This window comes from Cyprinodon variegatus, unplaced genomic scaffold (genome assembly GCF_000732505.1).
Source record: "Cyprinodon variegatus isolate N-32 unplaced genomic scaffold, C_variegatus-1.0 Scaffold619, whole genome shotgun sequence".
Lineage (NCBI taxonomy): Eukaryota > Metazoa > Chordata > Actinopteri > Cyprinodontiformes > Cyprinodontidae > Cyprinodon > Cyprinodon variegatus.
The window spans coordinates 186,084-210,197 of record NW_015151072.1 but is presented as its reverse complement, the minus strand read 5'-3'; the positions used below and the strand labels follow the sequence as shown (position 1 = coordinate 210,197).

The 24,114-nt window shown below is 36.0% G+C and overlaps 1 protein-coding gene across 1 annotated transcript in view; it reads right to left on the bottom strand.

Moving 5' to 3' along the window:
- Positions 1-24,114, bottom strand: part of LOC107096380 (triadin-like) — a 46,033-nt gene that overhangs the window by 6,000 nt on the left and 15,919 nt on the right. Inside the window, exons 6-27 of the mRNA XM_015393000.1 lie at positions 23,530-23,556; positions 19,387-20,967; positions 17,165-17,281; positions 16,680-16,883; positions 16,540-16,602; positions 14,821-14,859; positions 14,621-14,665; positions 14,465-14,533; positions 14,277-14,312; positions 14,134-14,181; positions 13,307-13,360; positions 13,130-13,177; positions 12,753-13,022; positions 11,178-11,222; positions 11,032-11,070; positions 10,652-10,696; positions 10,528-10,575; positions 10,074-10,121; positions 9,916-9,960; positions 9,672-9,788; positions 5,680-5,724; positions 5,567-5,599 (exon numbers count right to left, since the gene is read on the bottom strand). Of these exons, the coding sequence (XP_015248486.1) occupies positions 5,567-5,599; positions 5,680-5,724; positions 9,672-9,788; positions 9,916-9,960; positions 10,074-10,121; positions 10,528-10,575; positions 10,652-10,696; positions 11,032-11,070; positions 11,178-11,222; positions 12,753-13,022; positions 13,130-13,177; positions 13,307-13,360; positions 14,134-14,181; positions 14,277-14,312; positions 14,465-14,533; positions 14,621-14,665; positions 14,821-14,859; positions 16,540-16,602; positions 16,680-16,883; positions 17,165-17,281; positions 19,387-20,967; positions 23,530-23,556 (3,066 nt within the window). The remainder of the gene's footprint in view (positions 1-5,566; positions 5,600-5,679; positions 5,725-9,671; positions 9,789-9,915; positions 9,961-10,073; positions 10,122-10,527; positions 10,576-10,651; positions 10,697-11,031; positions 11,071-11,177; positions 11,223-12,752; positions 13,023-13,129; positions 13,178-13,306; positions 13,361-14,133; positions 14,182-14,276; positions 14,313-14,464; positions 14,534-14,620; positions 14,666-14,820; positions 14,860-16,539; positions 16,603-16,679; positions 16,884-17,164; positions 17,282-19,386; positions 20,968-23,529; positions 23,557-24,114) is intronic.

Below are 24,114 nucleotides of genomic sequence, written 5' to 3'. Positions count from 1 at the left end.
TCTCCACTCAAACTGTTAGTTAACTGGGTAGTAGAAAAGCAACATGTTTTCTATCCTTTAAAGTGTAAATGGATTTAAAAAATAGAACTTTTTTCATTTACGTTTAAGCAATCATTATTTTTACATAGAAGAAACATTTTTATAGGACTTGAATGACTATCACTGAAAGAATAATGAACAAATATAGCCGGACCCACCTGCTGGCTAATCCGGACCCAACCTGATTTAAAACATTTATAAATTACTGCATGTTGTCCAAAGACTAACTTCACTTGCGCCGCTTCTCCTGTTAATATGGTAAAGCCCTCTGGAGCGTCTGGCACCAGGCTACATGTGATAAAATTAACCAATGAGCTGCTGTCAGTCTGGGTTGCTGCTGCTGCTACTTTTAGACACAGCAGGCAAACCTGGGGCAAGCCGGGCGATGGGAAAGAAGGAGAAGATGATGCGAAAAAGGAAGCAAAGAAAGTGTGAACTGCTGGAAGAACTGCGGTAAACTTGTGAAAAAAAAGTGAAATGGTGTTCAAAGATGACCCTGCATATTTAGAGGATGTTTGTCTCAACCTGCTGCCGTGAAGCAGGATTCTCCACCATGAACAGAATCAAAAATAAATATGGATCCAGGCTCACGAATGAGCACCTTGATATGTGCTTGAGAATGGCTTAGTCTCCATTCAAACCAGGTTTAAAGCCTTGCAGGTCAGCCTGAAGCCCACTGCTCAAATTAAGCCATAAAAAAAAGCGATTAGTTCAGGTGCTTTATAAAAATAAGTGAATAAGGAAATTGTCGATATACCAAACTGAACGATCGTTGTTCTCTACTTCAAAAACAATTTTGATTTTAAAATGGAAAAATTTTCTTTTTCTTTCTATTTTTTTATTTAAACATTTGATGTGTAACATGGATGCAGAAACACCTGCATTTTATTTCAATGTTAAATTCTGTTTAAAGTAATAGGTTATGATTTAAAATGTCTCCGGACCTTTACTGGTTGTTGATTTTCTTTATTAGGACCGCTCTGATTTTTAATTGGTTACCCCTGCTTTAGGTAATCTGTTTCGTCATATATTTAGCTGTTATTATCATTATGGAGTAAACCATGGTTATCAAGAATAGGAATATTTATCTAGTATCTTATTACTGAAAGTCATATTCTAGTTATTAATTAAGTCAACAGGTTTCTTAGGACATTGTAAGTAATATAGTATTTAAAAAGTGTTAAAGATACACATCCTGACCTATACGTGAAAAGTTACATGTTAAACTGTTCTGAACAAATCTCTTCAGTTCTCACGAAACTAAAATTAAGTGCATAGCCCAGATTTTACAATAATTTGAAGTTGTAGATACTGAGAAACTATAATCCTTTAAAACTTTAATAACAGCAGCACCTTTGACGGCAGCAAGGTGTCAGATATCGTCCCGGATTTGTTGTAATGGAACTGCAATTTCACCCTACTAGTGTGCTGCTCCAGACTGGCTGAAAATCTATATCATCATTCATACCATTTTAAATTGAAAGTATTAATGTCCTCACTCTTTTAAGAGGGAGACTTTAAAGCACTTTATCATGAATTCTGCTTTGATTTTAGCTTCTAATATCAAACAGATGTGAAAAACAGGAGGTGGAGTGTCAGAAATGAAAAAGTGTGGGGACACTGGGGGCAGTGTTGATAATCCACTGAATGAGTCATTAACAGGAGGCTAATACCCCAAATAAATGAGTTTTCATTTTTAATCTGTCCAGTTATTGATGCTATAAAATACAAATCTCTTTAAATATTGCAAGACACTTAAATATGTGGATAATCGCATCTCAATTAGATAATCTCATTAAATCCTCTAATGTGCTGCCATTGATGTTATTATCTCCTCATACTGATTCAGTCAGTGGAAATATGGTGAAACATACTTTATACCTCAGACCTCACAGGAAGGAGCGTCTTTCCCATTGGCTATTAACAAAGCATACAAATAAAATAATCATTGTGCAAAACTGCCACATTGGTCATGTTGGTAAAGATTAAATACATAAAACTGAACAAATATAATCTGGATGATGTTTTCTTTTATTACAGGAGATTTAATCCCTATCAGATGGGGAACAACTTTAATATCAAAGTGGTCATAGACTTTTCATTCTTACTCTGAAGGCGTATAACATACATGTATAATGAGAAATTGTCTCCAAACTCTATCCCACTGAAATGTCTTTTGTTTCTTATAAGTTTGTTCTTAATGCTGATATGATTTTTGTGAGTTTTCACTCTATACGTCTTAATAATAGAGTAATTGTCCTAAATGTCCTTCTGTATGAAACTTTTTTCAGCATAGAAATAGCTAATGATAATTTTGTGTCATTGGGATAATTTGATGAATGTCACAAAAATTAAGAAACACCATATAAATAAGAGAAAATGCTGAAAAATCATGAAACTGACAAACAACTGATGGATAAAGCATTAAGTTAGTGTTAAAACTGTTGGTCATCAAGCTTGACAGAAAAAGTGCTTCCATCATCGTTTTCACCTGTAGCCCACTGGAAGTTTTAGCTAAAAGTCAACCCACCTGAACAGAAATTGTTTTTTTTTCTTTAAATGAACAGCTAAAGAGTGTTTGCGTACTGAGGTTTTAATTGCCTATTTGTCTCCCAGTTATGTTGGGAGCAAAGCCTGCCACATCCATTCAGCATGTTTAAGCTGGCAAAGATGAGAAGCAAAGTTAGTTTAAATGGCACACCCTGCAATCTGAAGTTTAAAGAATTTCCAAACAAATATATGTCAGAGGAGAAGGAGTGAAGTGTTGACTGATATGTGGAGGACTTAAGGCCAATTTATGCTTCTGAAACATAGCCTCTACAACCGTCAAATCTGTAACTGTGCACGACCACGCACCCCGCGCAGAGGTTCTGCAACCGCTGTTGCGCACCTCAAAAAAATCCTCACTACGCGTCCGACGGTCGAAAACCTGCACAGATCTCAAGCAGAAGTGCGCAGTGATTGGTTCCTGGTATGCCTTTCCAGCTGTCTGTGTGGTCGTCCTTCTTGATTCGATGCCGGGGCACGCCATTTTTAAAAACCGAGGAAAAACTACAATGGACAACTACGACAAAAGGTTAATCAAGGAGGTTCGGAAGTACAACCACTTGTATGATGCCTCAGACAAATTATGTAAAGATGCCAAGGTCTCCTGGAGGGAGATCAGCCAGAACCTGTTCCTCTTCGGTGTCTAGCAACTCTAGATCCATCTTCGTGACCGTGATATTTTGCAGACGCGCCATTGTTGTTTTGGAAGATCAACACTCCCGCCGGCGCTGCCAAAGTTTTCGTGACCATCAGCCGAAGTTCTCGCGATGTCTCCAACATGTTCCCCCTCGCTTTGGCGCAAAACTACCGTGCGTCCCTAGAAATTCCAGACCAACGGTGCAGAAGTATACCAGCAAAACTGGTTCATGACCAGACCTAAGCGACATTTGATGTGTGAGGTTGTAGAAGTATAATCTGCCCTTTAGTCCTCAACGTTATCCTGGGTTTGAATCCTGCATGCTGAGACATTTGTTGAATCTTTTCTCTCTCTCTCCGTTATTTGTCCTGTCATTCTATTAAGAAATAAAGGCTACTAATATCACAAAACTTAACAATAATAAATTTTTGAGGAAATAAAACTCTTAGTGCCTAATTTTTGTGACTCAGTTTCCAACGCTTATTAGGAAATCTTGGCCTAATCCTAATTATCACACTGCTAGAGATATAAGACATAAGTCCATTTTTTCTTTCATTTGGGCTCCATCATGGTACCATTAATGCATTCCAAGCAAGATGAGGCCTAAATTCTGACCAAGTCATAGCAACACCTTGATTATTGTATGTTTTGTCTTTTAGGCCATTTTATTGGAAATTTATGAAACTGGAAATCTTTAGAGGAGGTTAGTGTTAGTCTAAAAGCAAGGTGCACACATCCTGTGGCTACAAATCAAACCAAATTATCAGTGCTTATTTGCTCCATCGACTGTTTGAGCTGCTAATTTGTTTTAAAAAGTGCTTTGCATAATAGCCCAAAGATCTAAACTATCTGGATGTTGTTCCAGAAACCATTCAACTCCTGCCACTTTATTACAGATAATAAATTAAGCTTAAGCATAAATTCAATCTGGAAGACACTTATCAGCTTCACCTGAACCACCTGTGATGCACTTGTTTCTTTTCCAGTCAATCAATTCCGGGGCCACATCTTCTCAGAAGTCAATCATCTTTCAGGATCCCCTTCATTTAGCTCCTGGCCCAGCTTTTCTCTCCCACATGCAGGCAAACTTTCACCCACCTCCACCCCATCTCCTCCCTCATTCTCATATTATTCTGTCCCACCCACCTTCTGACTTATTCCACCACCAGTGTCCAGACCCTGCCAGACTACTCTAATTCTCTTCTACTTTAATCAATGAGGCGTACATTGATTCACAGCATCACTTAAATTGCTTATTTCATTTATGTCTTTATCTGCTTCTGTCATCTTGAACTCCAGTCCTCTGCAGATGGCCGCTCACACCGAGCCTGGTTCTGCTCGAGGTATCTTCCTGTTAAAAAAGAGTTTTACTCTCCACTGTCGCTAAATGCATGCTCAGTGCAAAGGATTTCAGAGAGTCAGTGAGTCCTCTCAATCAGCTGGCTTTCTTTTGATAGAAATAAGTTGAAGAATATGATTGAGTTACCTGTACAAACAATTTGAATATTTTGTAATTGTAGCTTTGTTCTTTGTGAGTCTCTCCAGGTTGAAATGCATTTGCCTAGAAGTTCATCAACTGAAGTCTTATTATTTCTGTTCAGCTTCCATTTGTCCTTTCACAAACTGCAACATTTATTAAGTTTTATATATTTTCTATCATTGCCTTGGTTTTAAATACCCCTACTAAAACTGTCAACATATCTACAAAATGAGACAAGATGTTAAAAGTGAAGTAGTTCTTCCAAAGAAGGAACCATCTGCTGTATATGAGCAGCCAGGTGTAAAAAAGCCATCATTGGAAACCAAAACCACGCTCTGCACAAAAAGTTCAATCTGCTTCCCTACGGGCATGGATACAGAGTCAGGAGCAACAGGATGAAAAGTCTCTTTGTTCACCATGCAATAGCTTTTTAAATAAATACATTTGATCTTATTCCTTTTTAGGCATTTTTGTATTATTTATCTTTATAGATGTAAATGGGATCTTTTATTGTGAAGGCTGTTGAACATGAATTAAGAGTTTTATTATTGTATTCTGTAGGTTCTTTTCTACAGTGATTTCTCTCATATGGGATTTTGAAAAAAATGCTGATGTTGATCAAACTGCTGATCATCAGTTATTGAAGTGTTTAATCAGCAAACTTTCGCTCCTAATCCCTATGAAAGCAGCAAGGGTGTATTTAGTTCTTCTCATGGCTTTATTGTCAGCATTTTTCCCACCTGTATCTACGTATATCACATCACTCTCACTGTATTAAGTTCAGCTTAATCCTGAGTAATGTCATTGCTATAATGGAACGGCTTTCAATTTTCAGTAAATAACATCCACAAAGTCATACTTACTTGTTTTGGGTGATTGTTTCTCTTTATCTAGAGCTTGAAAAGTAAGGGGGAAAAAATGCTGATCAGTTTAAAGTCCAGATCCCTAGAGAACATCTATTTTTCCGGCTCTATACCTGGATCTTCTTTGACAGGTTTCTTCTCTGCCTTTGTACTTTTTCCTGTCAGAGAAGAAAGACAGTCCAGTTATAGCCTGAAAAACATATTCTGATTTTTACTCTCCCTACGCGTAATATCGGAAAACAAAACCCCAATTAGGGTTTTATCTGATGGAAAACAACTTTAATCACATACTGTAATCCATATTTCGAAGGAGCCAGATTTTCTCTGGGACATCAAGCTAAATGCATAAAAGGCCGGCAATTTGGTAAGGAATTAGAAATGCAAATAACATAGCAGAGACAAACAGTAAGGATAGAATATAATTAAAAAAATAAAAGGCACCACAAGAAATCCTTTAAAATAAAAGGAAACAAAACAAAGCAAATACTTTAAATCAGCAAGAGAGCAGATCTGACTGATTATTTGTTTATTAATATCATCTCCTCCGAGCTACAGCCCAGTTTTTGGAAGAACCAGCAGAACCTAGTCAGTTGATCCATCAAACAACCATCTTAGAAAGGTTGCAAAAGCCTCAAAGTTTTATCCTGGGCTCTAATTTTGACTTAAATTACTGGCCTTAGTTAACATTAAAGAACAATTTAAGATATTTCTACTGACTTGGAGCTTTTTTGCTGACAGCAACAAGTTAAATCAGAGGGTTTCTGAACCCTGCTTGCTGATGGTCCCACATCAGATAAAAGGAAAACGAGACGAATAGTTTCTTGAACTTTATTTCTTTGGTGTTTACTCAGCTCTTTCTTTTTCATTATCTTTATTTTTATATTTTAACACTAAGTGTGTCATATTTAAACAATTGGTTTTTGAGATTATAAATCAGTGTGATTTTATTTTATCTTATACAGTCGGACACATTAAATGAACAGAGGATCTATAATAAATAGCACGGAAAAGCCTTACTTATCGCAAATGATAAAAAATAAGTTATCTAATGTAGCATTTGTTAAATTTATGGGGATGGCGGTCTAGTGGTTAGGGAATAGGGCTTGGAATCCTGTGGTTGTGAGTTTGAAACCAACTCCCAAAGACTGCCACTCTAGGCCTCTGAGCAAGACCCCTAACCCCTGATTGCTCCCTGGGCGTCGCACAGTGGCAGCCCACTGCTCCCCAAGGGGATGCTTTAAATGCAGAGAGTTATTTTCTCCATTGTGAGATCAATAAAGTTAAATTCCTTTTATTATTTATTTTTACTATTTGATTAAAGAAAAATTCATTTTTCAAAATGTTCAAGAACAACTGTAGTTTTAAAAAAAATATATTTTCTGGCATATCAGTTTAGACTCCAAGGAGTTGTCTCTGCTTTTTGATTAATTCCTCATGTTTGTTTTATACATTAATCATCACATTAATTTCTATGTGATTTTATATCATAAAAAGGTGAGTAACTCACTTATTGTATTCATACATCCACATGATTCCTTTTCTCCTCTAAGTTAAATGCTTTATAATCTCCTCAATATGAGTCTGAGTGGGAATATTGTAGTAATCTCTTCAAAGCTGTTCTTCTGACCGTTTCCTCCCACTCCCACACATTCTGGCTATAATCGTTCCACTTTTCCATTTCATTTGTTAAGCATTTTAACATTATTGAACTCCCTCGGCTTTAAATCTCTTCTCTACATCATTTGAGGATTCAGTTATTGCGGATAAAGTGGGGTCAAAGTCAGTGTTGAATCTCATCCTGCCCACTGCTAAGCTAAAACTGAAATACATTATACAATGCAAGAATCAAACTGGAAACCCTAGTTAGCTTTTACTGCTTAAAGCTCAGGTTTGGTTTGGTTTTAATAATGATTAGAGTGTAAAATTTAAAGCACCACTGACAATTAAAACCTTGTGACTATTATCATAATAATCTAAATTCCAATGTACAAAAAAATATGCAGGAATACTAGAGATACTGTCAATATTTTAACAGGAATGCTGAGAGAAAAAAGAAAAAACATACAGCTTTTTTACCAAAATAATATAAAAGTTAATTATCATTCATGTGTTAATCAAGTACACCTAACCAATTGATTTTCGGCAAGTTTGTGTACCTTTGTTAAAGCAGAAAATTGTGCAGCTATCTGGTGCAAATGTTTGATAACAAGTAGGAAAGACAACTGCAATGACCTGAGGGAAGAAATTGCTGTAGCTCATCAATGTGGGAAGAATTATAAGGTCACTGTAATTATTTACAAACCAAGAACATGACCTGTAGAGGCTCCAATGCTCAGATAAAATCTAAAAAACAATTAACTATAGCTGCACCTTAGTCTTTAAATGCTCAAGGTAAAATATGATTAAATATATAATATAGAGTGTGTTGACATGCATGTATGGAACTGATGATAGCCTGGGACGATTTATGAGAAGTGAGATTTTTTTTTAGAAAAACAAATCAAAATAGCAATCAAAACATGAGCGGCCCTTCTTTTGCACTCATTGTGCAACAGTAACATCCTCTCTTTGACCACTGTGGCTCAAGATGGCAGCAAAAAGGAGGAGTCCTCACAATTAAAGTTAAATATCCAATTAATTTCATTATAAGTGATGAAAATTTAAACGGGGCATGGGAATGATGAGTATTAGTGATGAAATGAAGTGATTTACATGCGAAGGTGGAAATGGCTGCCCAGAGAGGGAGAGAGCGACCTGCACAAGCTGCCTTTTGTTAGCTTGGCCACTCCCACCTCTACAGGTGCAGCACATTCACCAATAATCACCACTGACAAGAGAACCATCACACCAAAAAGCCTTTGAATACCAACATTTTCTAACAGCAGGCAAACATTTCACTGCTTAAACTGGGGTGTTAACCTGACAATCTAAGCAAACAACACAGAATAACTGAAGAAGAATAAGGGATCTTTAATCAGCCAGAGCCCACATCAATGCAAACCTTTATAAACTGAGGCAACTTTTTAAAGATGATTAGGCTGAAAATCCTCAGAATGAATCTAGAGATAGATAAAGTCATGAAGACAAGAACAACAGAGTTCAACTTAACTTTCCTCACAGAGCTCCTTCATTTTTTTTATTAAATAAATAAACATATATAATCTGTAATGTGGTTTTATAGAATGGAGATGGTGTAAGAACCGTAGGACCCAGCAGAGATAAGATCATCCCTGTTCTGTTGAGTAAAACCTTAGAACTGACATAAGACACATACTCGACATTAAAAGACAATGTCTAACTAATTATTTACAGAACCATTGAGTTTTTATTAATAGAATCAGTTAGAACAGATTTCTATATAACGGCTGAATCGATAAATTAATTGATTATTGAAATAATCGTTAACTAATTCAGCAATCAATTAATAATCAGTAAATGGAGTGTAGAGACTTTAAAATATCTTTAACTGATGAAGCAAGCCACTTAGAGCAATAATTATACTAAAATTATATAAACATCTTACAATTACATACAAAAAAGTTTTTTATCCATCAATATGTTCTTTTCAGAACTCCTCATGTGGAAAAGTTTTTGATTTCCCTGGTTTGAATTTTGTAAGAAAATTTTCTTTAATCAACCTTTTACTGTCCGATTATAATTGATTAATCCATCCATTTTCCATCACGCTTATCCCAAGCCGTGTCGCGATGGTTGCTGGTGCCTATCTCCAGCTGTCTACAGGCGAGAGGCGGGGTACACCCTGGAGAGGTTGCCAGTCCATCGCAGGGCAACACAGAGACAAACAATCATTCATGCACACCTAATGAGAATTTAGAGAAGCCAATTAACCTAAAAGTCATGTTTTTGGACTGTGTGAGGAAGCCCGGAGTACCCGGAGAGAACCAACGCATGCTCAGGGAGAACTCCATGCAGAAAGATCCCGGGCCAGGAATTAAACCCGGAACCTTGCAAACCTGCAAGGCAGAATTGCTACCCACTGCACCATTGAGCAGCCCTCAGTGGTCAATCAAAAAGGCGAAATGATCGTTAGTTGCAGCCTTAAAAGCTCTCTGGTACATTTACTCTACGTTTTCTTCTGGGTTACCTGGTTTAAAGGAGATTCTGATGGGCTTCTTCTTTTCAGCTTGAGACGTCACATTTGTCCTCATGTCAGCTTCCGCTCTCGTTCTCAGTCTCAGTGGCTGCGGTTTTGGTTCTGAATCTGTTCGAAAGCAGAACATTTTTACCAGTTCAAACAGCATAAACTGAGTTTCTCTTCAGCATCTTTAGCTGGAATCGATCATTAAAACGTTCCTCATCAAACTTCACAGAGCTCATCAAAACTGTACCTTTCTTATTTATGGAGGCTTTGACTTTGCTCTTGACAGCCGACACTCCAGAGGGAAACAAAAACAATTAACTCCTAATCAACAGTCGTCTCTCTTGTCACTGAAATGAATTCTGACTGACTTCATGCATATTAATTGGTGTCAGTGTGTGTCGTTACCTGTCCTCTTAGACACTGATTTCCTTTTCTGTTGTACAGCTGCAGGCTCTAACATGATGAGCAGATTGGTGAGATTAGGTTACATAAAACGTGTCTTTCTCTCTGATCGCTGACTGTTAATTTATGCTGCAATCTAATTCATTTAGTGATTAGAATTCAGAAAAATGTGACTTAATCACAGGTTACCTTTTTTTGAAAGTGGAGCAGATTTAGTTTTCTCCTTTGCTGGGCTCTCTGAGGAAAACAGAATAAATAAATAAAAATAAAATAAAAGTATGCATACTATAACTTCAGTTTAATTAAATATAATTCAATATACCTTTTTTAGCATCAGGTGAAGGTTTTGATCTTGCTTTTACAGGTTTTTCTGTAGAAATAAATTATAGATTTAAACAAAACCTGCATTTTTTCATTTATTAAAATTGATATAAAAATTGGTTTAAAATGTAATAACCTCTTTTAGCATCAGCTTGAAGCTTTGATTTCACCTTTGCAATTTTCTCTGTAGATAAAAATGCTCAAATTTGAAACAAGCATAATTTATTATTGCCACTTCATTCAGTAGGAATGTACCTCACCTTTCTTAGCTTCTGCTGACGGTTTGGTTTTCTCTTTTTTTGCATCTGAGGAAACAAATATAAAAGTCTTAGACAGATTTTATGAGCTGTCTTCTATATATTTAAGTATGCATTTATTTCAGTATTGTTGGGATATTTCTCCGTCAACAGAAAACCATATTAACTGAAGCAAAAGAGGAAAAGACTCTATTTGTTTAAGCTTGTTTAGCTTCAGGCTCTAAATGAATAATTACAATAATATGACCATGAAAGTTAATTTGCCTAATAGTGTTTTGTGTCACTGTATATTACAGTTATTATATGGTGTAGCGGCAGTTTGTTCAGGAAACATTCCAGTGATGCGGGGAAATAAAACATCCTGTCAGAGGAAGAGCTTGTACCTTTTACCGAATCAGCAACCTTGCTTTTTTTCTTTGCAGCTGTAAAGAAAAAAATAAAACAACAAAATAAATAATGACTGTGGATGGCAGTAATTAGTTAGAAAATGTTTATGTCAACAACTATAATTCATTAAAGTAGTTTGCACCTTTCTTCACTGAGGCAGCCTTTAATTCCTCCACTTTCTCTGTTTCTTAAATGAGAAGAAATATGGTTATTTCATAGGTTCATAAAAAAAAATCAAAATGATCTTAGATGTTTAAATGTATAGTTTGAACAAAATGCATTTATTAAGATGTTTAGATAAGGTTTAAATTAGTCAATTTTAAACTATATATAAAATATCTTTTTAGCCTTACCTTTAAAACCTTTACTGTAGGTTAAAATTCAGATCTTTTTTTTGTTTGTTTGTTTTTAAGAAATTTTCTTTTTAGATCTGCCCAAATCCATAAAATGTAGATGCACTGACATAGAATAAAGGCCAGACTCACTGATTATTTCTTTGTATAATCTAATAAAGACCTCATACTTTACGTTTAAGAATTGTTTTTTAGGTGATCTAGGGTTTTCTTTAAATGTTGCTGCTTTTTAAAACATTTGAAGTTCAAGAGCAAATCGTTATCAAAGGCTTTATTTTTATCATGCCTGCACAGGTGAATCTCCTAGAAAGTGTTCAACTCTAGTTATAAGCTAAGATTGTTTAGACATGTTTCGGATAAACATGGAAAAAATTGCTGTAAATTGGATCTTAAGGGTTTTTTGTAATGAGCAGCCTGTCATAGCGAAGCATTTCACTAGAATTTCATTGATAGATCAAAGAAAAACAGTGAAGATAGAAATTTTTGACAGCCTGATGTCAGCTTCATGAATGCCATTCCCATAGAGCTGCTTCCTACAATAGATGATCAACTGGAAAATGTTGATCTTTCAGCTCCCGCCTCTGCTCTTTGATGTAATGTGTTTATGAAAGAATAAAGAATTATTTCAGATACTGCTCACAGCTGGAAATGCTTTTTATGTCTGTAAATTCTTTTTGTCCATGTTTTTATGCTAAAACACGTAGAAAAATAGCAGTAGAAGTGTTTTTTTTAACAACCTCCAGAAATCTAAGGATTTTTTTATTGCTTAGATTACAAAATTAAATGATCACTGCGTATTTAAATACAAATACACATATTATTCTATCTAACATGAATGACAAATGTACTTCCTCTACATTATTTTAAAAATAAAGGCCAATTGATTAGTTTAGTTCCATTAAAAAGTATAGGCTTAATTAATAGACAAAACCCAAACAAATAAGGATGGAGCTTACATTTTTTTTCTTTTTTTTCTTTTTTTTTTGTAAAAATAATAATTGCAAAACATATTTGCTAACATTTTTTTAGTTTCGAAAACTTTTTTAGTTAGATTACATTTTTTCATTTTCAAATATTTCTTCTCTTATTTTCATAAAATAGTTATCAGTTTTAAATCTTTTCTTTTAAGTTTCCATAATAATTATCAGGTTTTTTTTTTCTAATTTCTTTCAGTTTATAATATTTTTTTGGTTCTTTTTAGTTTAAAAATAAACATTTTTCTCCAAATATTATGTCTCCAATATAGGTCCATAAACAGGTTGCTGTATTTGACTCTTTTAAAATGTTGGATTATTAGTTTTAGTGTAAAAATGTGACCCTTTTTGGATTTAATAGTGACATTAACTGTGCACCTTCCTGCTCACCCTGAACTTCAGCTGCAGCCGCCTGAGCTTCTGCAGATGGAGTCGGTGTCTCTGGCTCCACCAGGGCTTCAGGTTGGGGAGCCTCTGTCTCCTCTGGTTGTTCAGGTGGAGAAGGTTCTGAAGGAGGTGGCATCATAGGCTGCACTGGGGGCTGATATGGTTGATAGTGAGCATAGAACGGCTGCATTGTTGGAGGAGGAGGCTGCTGCTGATATGGAGGCTGTGATGGTGAAGCTGCAGGATGAACAGTCACAATCGGAGCGGAAGGAGCTGAAAAAAAAAAAAAAAACATTGTTATCATGATGAGCAGGAGGCGTCTCATAACGTCAGTGCATGTTAAAAGAGTCACTCTGTTAATCCCACATCAGGGAAAATACCTGACATGGTCGGAGGAGGGTAGGGATTGTCTGTCACAATGTGATGAACTGGAAAATAGGGACAATTTCATCAAACAGACAAACTGTTTTCTTTATGCTGCAACCACTCATTTACAGTTTTAAAGCATCTCCTGTCTGGTATTATCAGACAGCATTGCTGGGTTCTGGGTGACCTACCGTACCATCCTGGGGGAGCAGGGCAGTAAACTGGAGCAGGTCTGCAGGGACTGACTGCAGAAAAAAAATGGAATGCATATTAAAGTTTCTGTATGTAATCATAACTGAACCCTAAAAGACTCTATTGAGGTTCATTTACAACTTTTACAAGTCTATTTTCTTTCATACAGTCAAAATTTTAAGGTTAATCTTCAATTTTGTCATAAATGCTGAAAAAGTTAATAAATTTTAAAAATCTGTCTTTGAAAATCAATTGAAATCTCTACATTTGAAGTAAATACTGGCTTAATAAGAGGCATATGTGTTGTTATTATGGGTTTACCTGTGCCTATACTGCAAATGTATCTTTTCGTTTATAACTAGAAAATAACATTAATGAACAAAAAGATAAAATGTCCTTTCATCTTTTTTAAAAGGAATGTAATATCTGGTTTCCATTGTTAATAACAATATGTGCTTTTGAAAGCCATTCAGCTCAGTGTCCTTGGATATTAGGAAAAATATACAACTTAAACATCAATCAAACTACTTTAAAGCTCATATAAATCCAGATATAAATTATATTTGATTTTGATCCCTAATTTCGTCTATAGAATAGATATTATTTATGGGTCCTAATGTCCCTTTTCTTCTTTCCTTTCAGCATAAGTCGCATGTTTTATTTTTATTTTATTTTATCAGGAATGGGTAAAAAACATTGAATAAAAGTACCAAAAAATTATTTATAGTCACAAATTACAATGAGAAATGCATTTGTTAGTAAACTGATAGAAAACTACACTTCCAAGCAATTATAACAATAAAAATCTATTTTATCCTTTCCGTACCGTCTTGCGTTGACTCTGTAGCCTGTTCCTGTTCTTTAGCTTCTGTCGCTAGTGATGAAAAACAATCCAGTAAAAAAAAAAAAGGAAATTTATGTCGTTTGTTATAACTGTCTGTCTTTAAATTTGCAGTATTCATTCCTTACCTTTTTTTGACATCCTGGCCCTCGCTTTGATCTTAGCTGTTGGAAGGAAGTTAACATGTTTTCATTTTTTTATCAATAGAAAAAATGACCTAACACAGTTAACAGGAAGTAGTTTTTGAACATGTGAGCATGAATGTTGCAACTTGTTTTTTTAACATCCTGCATATAGGACTTATATTTCCACATACCTTTCAGAAGAGGAGCTAATCTTCGGATTCTTCTGACTTTTGGTTCCTGAATCTGCATTCTAGGAAGAACTGGATCAAACATTGGAGCATAGGTGAAGCTACTGCACGTGAAATTAGTATTAATGACCGATATGATATAAAAGTAATTAGAGTTACCTTGCCTTCTTGGCTTTTCATCTGTCTTCTTTACAGTTTCCTGTTCTTAAAGTAAAATAAGAAAAAGGAAAAAAAGATAAACATTTTTCCAAAAGATACCTTTCAGTTTATAAATAAACCATTTTATATAATTATAAGAATATATTTTTGAGAAAGGTTTTAGCATTTATTGAACGGCAAAGCTTTCTTTGTGTATTTACCTTTTTTACGCCGCACAGCTGACACCCTCCTGGGAGCATCTAAAAGGTAAACTTGAAGTTAAAATCTCAAAGGTATAAAATGGTCTAAATGTTGATCTACTTCTGACATTGAACAAAAAGAAATGTAATGCTGTAAGAGAAAAAAATCTGATTTTCTCTCATAGGAGGACATCTGAACTTTTAAAACAAATCTATATCATGGTTTTCCACAGAGCCATTGGCATGTTCAGACTTTTTGAAGAGCAGGGGCAGAAAAAAAGGAGACATAGAGCATCCTCGCCACTTTAGAGGACACTTTAACGTATTTCAGCTCGCAAATGGGTACTTTAGCACTGTTTCGCTCTCATTGGGGCGCTTTAGCACACGTGTCTTGGCTCCCAAGGGGGGCCTTCAGCACATGTGGCTCCCTAGGGTCACCTAGCATGTGTCTTAGCTCCCAGGGGCACTTTAACACCCACTTTGGCTCCCAAGGGTCATTTTCGCACTTATCTTGGCTCCCAAGGAGGCACTCTTACATGCATCTTGGCCCCAAATGGGGCACTTAAGCACATTAGGGCTCCCATTGAGGAACTTTAGCATTCTTTTTGGCTCCCAAGGGGGCACTTTAATGTCAGTCTTGGCTCCCATTGGGGGCGTGTTAGGATGAATATTTGTTCCCAATTCAGTTCAGTTTATTTCTATAGCACCAATTTCCAACACATGTCATCTCAAGGCACTTTACAGTTCACCTTATCATATAGTAAAATTGATTAAAAGTTTTCTATCTAAGGAAAACCAGCTGATTACATCGACTCATTGACTCGAAGTTAATCCCTCACACTAAGCATGCTTGTAGCGACAGTGGAGAGGAAAAACTCCTTATTAACAGGAAGAAACCTCCAGCAGAACCAGACCATCTGCTGAGGCCAACTGGGGTTCAAGGAGACATAAGCAGACATTGAAAAAGAAGCAGAGAGGCAACTGTAACCCAGCTCCCCAGGCGGCCCTGTCCAGGAAACACAACCAAGGGGGGACTTTAACAGACTTAAACATGTGTTTTTTAACAATTGGATGATAATGCATAAAGCAATTTAAACTACCATATGGGGAGTATTTTGCGGAAGTAACCTTAACTCTTAGGTTTTTTACATTTCTTCTTGTAAAAACAATAAACTTGATCGAATTTAATTTATCAAATGTGACAGACCTACCCAAATGATGCATGACTGGGCAATAGAAAACAAACAAACAGTCCTTAAAAAAATCTTCAAGGCTCAGCATCAATTCTCCATTTTCTATAGATCTGTATTTTTTTTAATATTTTTTTGTTTTTGGTTTTTTGATTCAGCATCTCATCAACTCTTATCAGCTTCCTCTTCCTGTATCCCCACAGCATGATGCTTTCACAGCCAGGTTTTCTGTGGGGATTGTTTGTGTGTTTGTGATAATGTGCAGTTTTCCTTGTTTCTACAATGCTCTACAGCATAGCTGAATTTAAATTGACAATACCATGAAAGCAGTGTGCACTACTTACTAAATAGAGGACTTATATGCATTCAAATTTTAAGCAGTATGAATATTTTTCCCAGGATACTGCACATGTTTATATTACTCCCCCTCAGTTGTAAATATATTCCACTGTTCATAGTTATATGAGCAGATAAAACATGCATCTGTGCAACAGGCTTTCTGTTATTAGTTATCCATGAATAGGAACAATAACTGCATATAAAGACAAACCTTTTTTTTCTGTAGTCTTGGAAACAGCCTCTGTAGCCTTTGCAGAGTGCATACAGGGACACTCTGAAATCACAAAGCGGAAAATTAAATTTACTCTCCAAATATGATAAAAACTTGGCTCCTTAGGCTCAGTTTCTAACCAGCTGCTTTAGTCTTTGGTGTTTCCTCCTCTGGTTCAGGCACTGGTTTAATCACATCCACTGTTGCCTTTTCCTCATCTCCATCTTCATCATACTCCTCCTCTTTCTCTTCAGATTTGTCTACAGATTTCCGAGGCTTAGAAACAGGTTTTTCAGCTTCTTCCTCCTCATCTTTGTCCTCAGTATCAGCAGGCTGGTGGGTCTCTGATGGGAACCAAAGAACAGCAACACTAAAGTTGCACAGTTATAAATAAACCAGCTAAAATAAACCAGAAGACCCATTTAGAAGTGGTGGAAAGTTCTGATATGGTTCTACAATGCACATTTAAATGCATTTATTCAATTATAAATCAAATATGTTTATTTTACGTCTTTATCCCTCTATAAACAATGTTGGTTATGAAAGAGTGCTCATATGTCCTCGCTCTTCTTATCCAAACCTAAAAGGAACCCAGAGTTTGTCATAGAAACCATAGGATCCATACCAGCTTCTTCTGTTTCATCCTCCTCTGCCTCGTCTTCATCAGCCTTCTCCTCCTCAGCATCATCAGCCTCAGTCTTTGCTGCCTCCTCCTGGCTGGTTAACGCCGCTGCTATAGTGCCTTCAAATAGAGTACATTAATCATTTAAATAAATTGGAAATGTAAAGGAAGAAATTAATCAGATATGGTCTATTCGGGAGTTTTTTATCATTCATATATATATATATATATATATATATATATATATATATATATATATATATATCACAAATTATGTATATTTCATGAATTATGTATTGAAACATGGTTTACATATAAAATCCACAGGCTGTTTAGATTGTTAGACCCTGAGGTCAGAGCTACAGAATGTCAGGAGACGCATCTGCAGGTTGTGGTAAGCTAGCAAAGAGCAGAAATCTATTAAGATTTTAGAGCACTTTATGCTTCCCATGGGCGGTTCTAGAGAGGGGCCATCGGGAGACAGGGTCCCTGTAAATCCTGTCCTGACTCCTCTTATGGCCCCTGTTCCGAAGACATAATACTAGAAGAAATTCTAATGATAATATGTGCTGAAATAGACATGGTTACTGAAAGGTCCTTTGGATCTATTTCATTTTTTTTTTTTTTTATTTTATTAATTATTTAAAAACATAGGTCCTTTGGATCTATTTCATTTTTCTCTTTAAAAATTTCAGTTTTATTAATTATTTAAAAACAATAAGGTGATTGCTACAGTGGTATTAAAATAGGATCCCAGTTTTCATCTACTAAATGTTTTTTTCAAAAGAAATACAAAAAAAAAACTCAAATTTTTACAGCTAAATTTATCAGGTTTTTTTTTTTAGTTCTCATTCTGATATTATAGAAAACTGTAATTTTAACTTAAATTAAGTTAGAAATATTTAACATTTCTGAATTATTAATTTATATTGACCTAATAACCCAAATAATAGCGTTATTTGATCTTTTAGATATTTATATATCTACGTGATTTTTTTTTGTTATTTTAACGGTAATCCAAATGAAAATTTTCAAGACAAAAACAATTATTTTCAGTTGGAAGACATATAATTTTAATTAAACCTAACTGAATGGAAATTTTACTTCATGCAGCTTTCTTAATATATTTTAATCCCTTGGCCTGTTTTTTTGTTTAATGCTTTTCCGCGATGGCCCCCCCAGCCCCTTGGTACATTTAGTCTAGAACCGCCACTGACGCTTCCCCCTACTGTAAAGCATTCTGGAGATCCATCTGGAATATATCATTATACTTTACCTTCCAGGAAACTTATCGAACCTAAATACTGTAAAGAAACTATGCAGGTTTGTAAAAGGCAAGGTGAGACACCACAGCCAATCAGTTTAAGACGTTCCTGAGTAGGAACTCAATCTGTTGTTCTCCATGCTACACTCCACTGATGCAGTAATTTGTGTACGAGGATCCTTGACCAAATAAATGCATATACACTGCAGAATGAGTCTAGACTTCTTAATATTTCTCTTTTATTTTTATTTTTTTTTATAAAGCTGGATTTTAATTTCATTTTACATAGAAGTTCATAGATTCAACATTTGCATCAAAACAGTTTTTTCTAAACTATTAGATCCACCGAATGTAAAGAGTGGTGCAGAATTAATGTATTCTGCAACATTTGCTGAAAATAAATAGCTATATCTAAAATTTTGGTTCCCAAATATGTGGTTAAGTTGCCAAAATTGACATGAAATTATTGTGCACCAATAGGAATCACAAGATTAAGTTTCTCGAGACGGTGCTCAGATCCTAGTATCTCCATTATAGAGCTGAGGAGTAACTTCTCATTAAATAAGCAATAAGAGGCAGAGCAAAGGTCAGGTTTCAGAGCAGCGGTGCCGATTTAAAGGAGCAAAGGGCTCAGAAGCCAAAAGGAGGTTGCTGCTTTTCTTCTGAACTGGTCAGTTAAATATTTTGGTGGTTAGCATTACCATCAGTGGACCTGGCATCTGGTTTGCAAACAGTGTGGAAGGAGAGAATGTGAGCATGAGCGTGCCACTTACTGGCCAGGAAGAGTTAAACTTGCAGCCATTATGTTTAATGGAAACAAACATGCAAAACGTAAAATTTTGAATCTATGATGAGGTAAAATAAATTCCAAATTTGTTGGGTTGGAAAATCTAACTTTTTAACATTTAGATTTAAATGTTTTATCTTTTGTTTTTATCATCCGATAAATGCTCTACCCTACCTGCAAGGACCAGGTCATCAAAATCTTTATCATCATCGTCATCTTCTAAGTCTTCATCGAAGGGTTCCTTTGCTTCATCTACGTCTTCCTCAGTGCCAACAGATGTTTTCATCTTTTCCTCTCCGAAGCTGATCTCTGCCGAGCTCGTCTCAATGTCCTCATCTTCGTCAGTCTCGTCTTCATCACTCAGAGAGTCTTCATCCAGTTTCAGAGAGCTGTCGTCATCGTCATCTTCGTCACCCAACACACCGCTGTCTGAGCTGAGAAAAGGAAGAACATCTTCTTCTTCTACTTCTATTTCATAATCATCATCATGATCATCATCATCTTCAACAAATTTATCAAGATCTTCAGCATCTTCATCATCATCAAGGTCGATGGGGATGTCCCTCTCATACTCGTCATCTCTACCTTCATCTTCATCATCTGCAAACTGTTCAGAGGAAGCAACAGAGTCGTCGTCTGATTGGTCCAGATCATCCCCCGTATCTTCATCTTCTTTATCAGTGTCTTCAGAAATCTTTATGTCTTCATCATCATCGTCATCATCATATGGTAGATAAGATAGATCTTCCTCGCTTGTAATCTTAATATCTTCCTCATCGTCACTAGTAATGACTGTGGGAGGAAGATCAAGATCTAAGTCATCCTCAGTGTCCTCTAAGATGACATCATCGCTGTCTGATGTTGCTGCCAATTTGTCATCTTCATCATCTTCCTCGCTGGGCAGAAGTGCGGCTTCACTGTCTGAGGAATCGACAAACGCGTCATCACTGCTATCATCTTCTAGGTCTTCATCTTTGCCATCATCATCCTCAGGGAGCGTGACGTCTTCATCGCTGTGTCTGATGGCTACTGGAACGTCTGAATCGGAGTCTGGAGAGAGAGCCGCCTCTTCTTCGTCTGAGGTGGAAACGGGTTCAGGAGAGTATTCATGAGAGGCCTCATCTTCCTCATCTGCAGCTAAAACTTCTTCAGAGGACTCTTCCTCTTCCTCACCAGCAGCTGTGTCTTTTTTCACTACTTTTTCATCATCATGTTTTTTTGCTTCCTTCTTCGCATCATCTTCATCTTTGGGCTCTACTTCAGCAGATGGGTGAGCTTCATCATCTTCCTCCTCTCTATCTTCATCCGTCTCCTCCTCTTCTGCTTCCTCTTGTTCGGCTCCTGCTGCTTTTACTTCTTCTTCTACTTCATCCTCCTCTTCCTCCACTGCCTCATCCTCTTCATTGGCTGCTTCCTCAGACTCAATTTCTTCCTCCTCTTCATCTCCTTCGTCCTCCTCTTCCTCTGCCTCATCATCTTCATCTAACTCTTCATCCTCCTCACCCCCCTCATATTCCTCCTCATACTCCCCCTCCTCATAATACTCCTCATCTTCCTCATAATAATCTTCATACTCCTCCTCATATTCCTCTTCCTCATCATATTCCTCCTCCTCTTCCTCTATTTCGTCTCCATCCTCCTCTTTTTCTTCCTCCTCAGCAGCCTCTTCCTCCTCTGCCTCATCCTCATCCTCTTCTTCTTCTTTTGCTGTTTCTTCTGTCTTTTCTTGTGTTGTCTGAACTTGCATTTCTATAACTGCAAAGAATCCATGTATTCAAACATTAGCTGAATAATATTTCACTAACAGAAAAAAATCAAAACTTTCTTAAGAAAAACCTCATTGTTACAGTTCTATCGTTTGCACACTTTCTCTGTTTCCTCATTTTTTTGCTGTTAGCACATGTTCAGTAGATTTTTTTATTGTTATGTGCAGTGCCATTTACAACTTTGTTTTGGGAAAATAAAATACATGTTATTATTTTTCTTCTCAGTTTTTGATAGTTTTTTTATTAACAAAATGTATGTAAAAGATCTACAACACACCTTTTTTTCCACTGTGAGTGTAACAGTGATGTGCAGCCTGCTGTCTCTGAAACTGTGTGGTATAATTTTCATCCTTAAAATGAGTTACACATTTTAAATATTTTCATTAGCCTGACTTATAGTTAGCTATTTCCAGTTCACACATTTAGTTAACTTTGTCAGTTTGTTATATTTTTGTTAAATTAATTTATTCTTTTCTTTTTCTTTGGGCTCCAGCTTTCTTCTTAATTGGTGATTGAAGGCTAATCAGCGGGTCACACAATTTTTTGTAATGAAAGGGAAATTTGTTTATCATTTGTTTAGATATTCTTTGTTTTGGATAGTTTTGTTAATTTGTCCAATTTAAAAAGTACTTAGTGTCTGGCCAGTATTTATCTATTGCAGAGGTCTTCAACAGGGGGTCCGTGACCCCTAGGGGGGCCACAGAGGTACTTCATGGGGGTCGCAAAGGTTTTGGTTGATTAGTCTTTTTTACATTCCTCCCTGCATTTTTTTCCACTAATTGAAATGTTTTTAAATCCACATTAACATGAATTGAACGCACTGTAGTAAACAGATAAGTGGAGGCAGAAGATATCTTTCAGTCATCAATGCACACATTAAGCGACACACAGGAGCTCTTTCAAGCTGGACACCGTTTCATTCACAACACCTGTCCCATCAACCAGGAATCAGAATCAAATACTTTAATAATCCCAGGGATAAATTACTTTGCTTACATTACTCCATCTGTAATAGAGCGACTATAGGACCGGTTTTATATAACACAATTTCATACAGTATATATACTTAGGGGGTCCCCGCTCCATCTTGCCATCAGTTTGGGGGTCCTTGGCCTGGAAAACATTGAAGACCCCTGATCTATTGGATTAAGTTTATTTGTTTGTTAGTTTGTCAGTCAGTTATCCCCCATGTGTGTCAACAGTGGTCTGATCTGAAACTATTTAAAATCCCCTTATGTCTTGTTTGATAGGTCAGTTTGTTGTAAAGTTCTTTATGTTAGTACCTGAAATTAAGTCTGTTTTGTTCAGCTCTGCTTTTGGGCCCAATTTACGATTTTTTTGAAAACTTTTTGAAATAAATTAAGACCTTCTCTGAAAAATTTTCCTTGGTTTTCTGGTCGGTTTGTCCAAATCCCTCACAAGTAAAGAGAAGAATCTAAGTCATGTGTGATTTCCCATAATCATCATCATCATCATTGTGTTTCACACAGAGGTCATTCGTGTTCAAATTGTTTTTATATAAAGTATATTAATCTGATGTTTTCTTGTTATTTGCAAACAAAATAGACATCTGAAAGGAATTCATTTTAATGGAGAAGTTAGATTTTTGCTGGAGAACTGAAGGGTTTTTAATATTGTGGGCATGTTTTTTTTATTGTGTAGATTTCTGAGAATATGAGGAATGTTTATGGAGAATAGGGGCAAACGATCAAGAAGATTTGTACATTTTTCTCCCGAAAAAAGCAAATCTAACCAACAAAGAGTCGTAAATGGTGCTGCATATCCAAAACTTCAATTTACCGTACATGTGGTAACAGCAAAAAACAATGATTGCCTCCATTGAATCAATACAGAAGGTGTTCCCTTTCAAAGGTTTCACCTTTTTCTTCTTCACATTTGATTTCTAACCGTACAAAATCTATGGTAAATGTTTGCCTATATGATGCATCGTGACATTGAGTCACGACTTTCAAAACAACTGTGAGTTCTTTGACAAAACAGGACATTTTCCAAATTAAAATTGTGACAATTGCATGAGAATTGTGTTTGCTGTTTAGACAACAGTGTGATTTAGGAATACATCAAGTGAAAAGAGAAATATTTGTTTCATAGTTCAGCAGAAACTGCTTCAAACAGTTTGTGCAGGAGTTATATGTTGTGGTCATTGTGTCTTAAATCCCAGTTTCTGTGTGTAAACAATTGAGAATATTATATAGACTGTATATAGTCTTCTTTATAGGCTATAAAGAAAATACAGCAACACATAAATCTTATAAGTGCATAAAAATAAAGTTACGTAATTTGGATATGTAACATGTCTTTTCGTCAATAATAAATGGTATTGGCTTTAGTAATTTCCAATAGATTTATGTCTCCATTAGAAAAACAATCACATTTAAGTTACTGTATTTATTTTTGGTTTATCAAAAATAAATGTCAAAAGAGATCATTTATATTCAGCTGGTACACTAGAGACCTAAATTAGTTTTAATGTTAAGGTTTTTAAAACAGGGTTTAGTAGTTCTTAGTGATGCATTTATGCAGAACATACCTTTACTTCTGGGTGGTAGAAATTCTCCTGCATAGAAGCAAATAAAAACATTTTAAAAATACAAGAAAGAAAGAAACATGTGCCGATCTGGGTCAAGGAGGCTAGCATGTTTATTCTCTTTGATGTGTTATAAAATCTAAATCTAAAATCCCACATATATGAGGGGGGTGTTAAGGTGTTTGTTAATAGCTATTGAGAGTGGAAAAGCACAACAATTAAAGACAAGTGATGAAAGTTTACTGGGGGGGTCCAAAACATCACCGCCAGAGGGCCAGAAATCCAATACCTTTCGGTTTCTTACTCTGCACCTGAACTTCATCATCCTTCCCCTCCTCCTCCAACCATCTGGACTCTTTGAAAAGGTCCATAAATAAAAGAAGCTTAGATGTAAAAAGCTTTCAGATATCAGATCAGCGGCTCCCAAACCCAGTTTGATCTGTAAACTCCATGAAACGAGCCTCCAAGACTCTGGTTAAGTCTGGCAATACTCGCAGAAATAAAAACGTTGCTGTAAATAAGATTTTATAAACTGTAAACGCAAGAGTTGATTATTAATAGGGGGATTGTTTATATACACTCACCGGC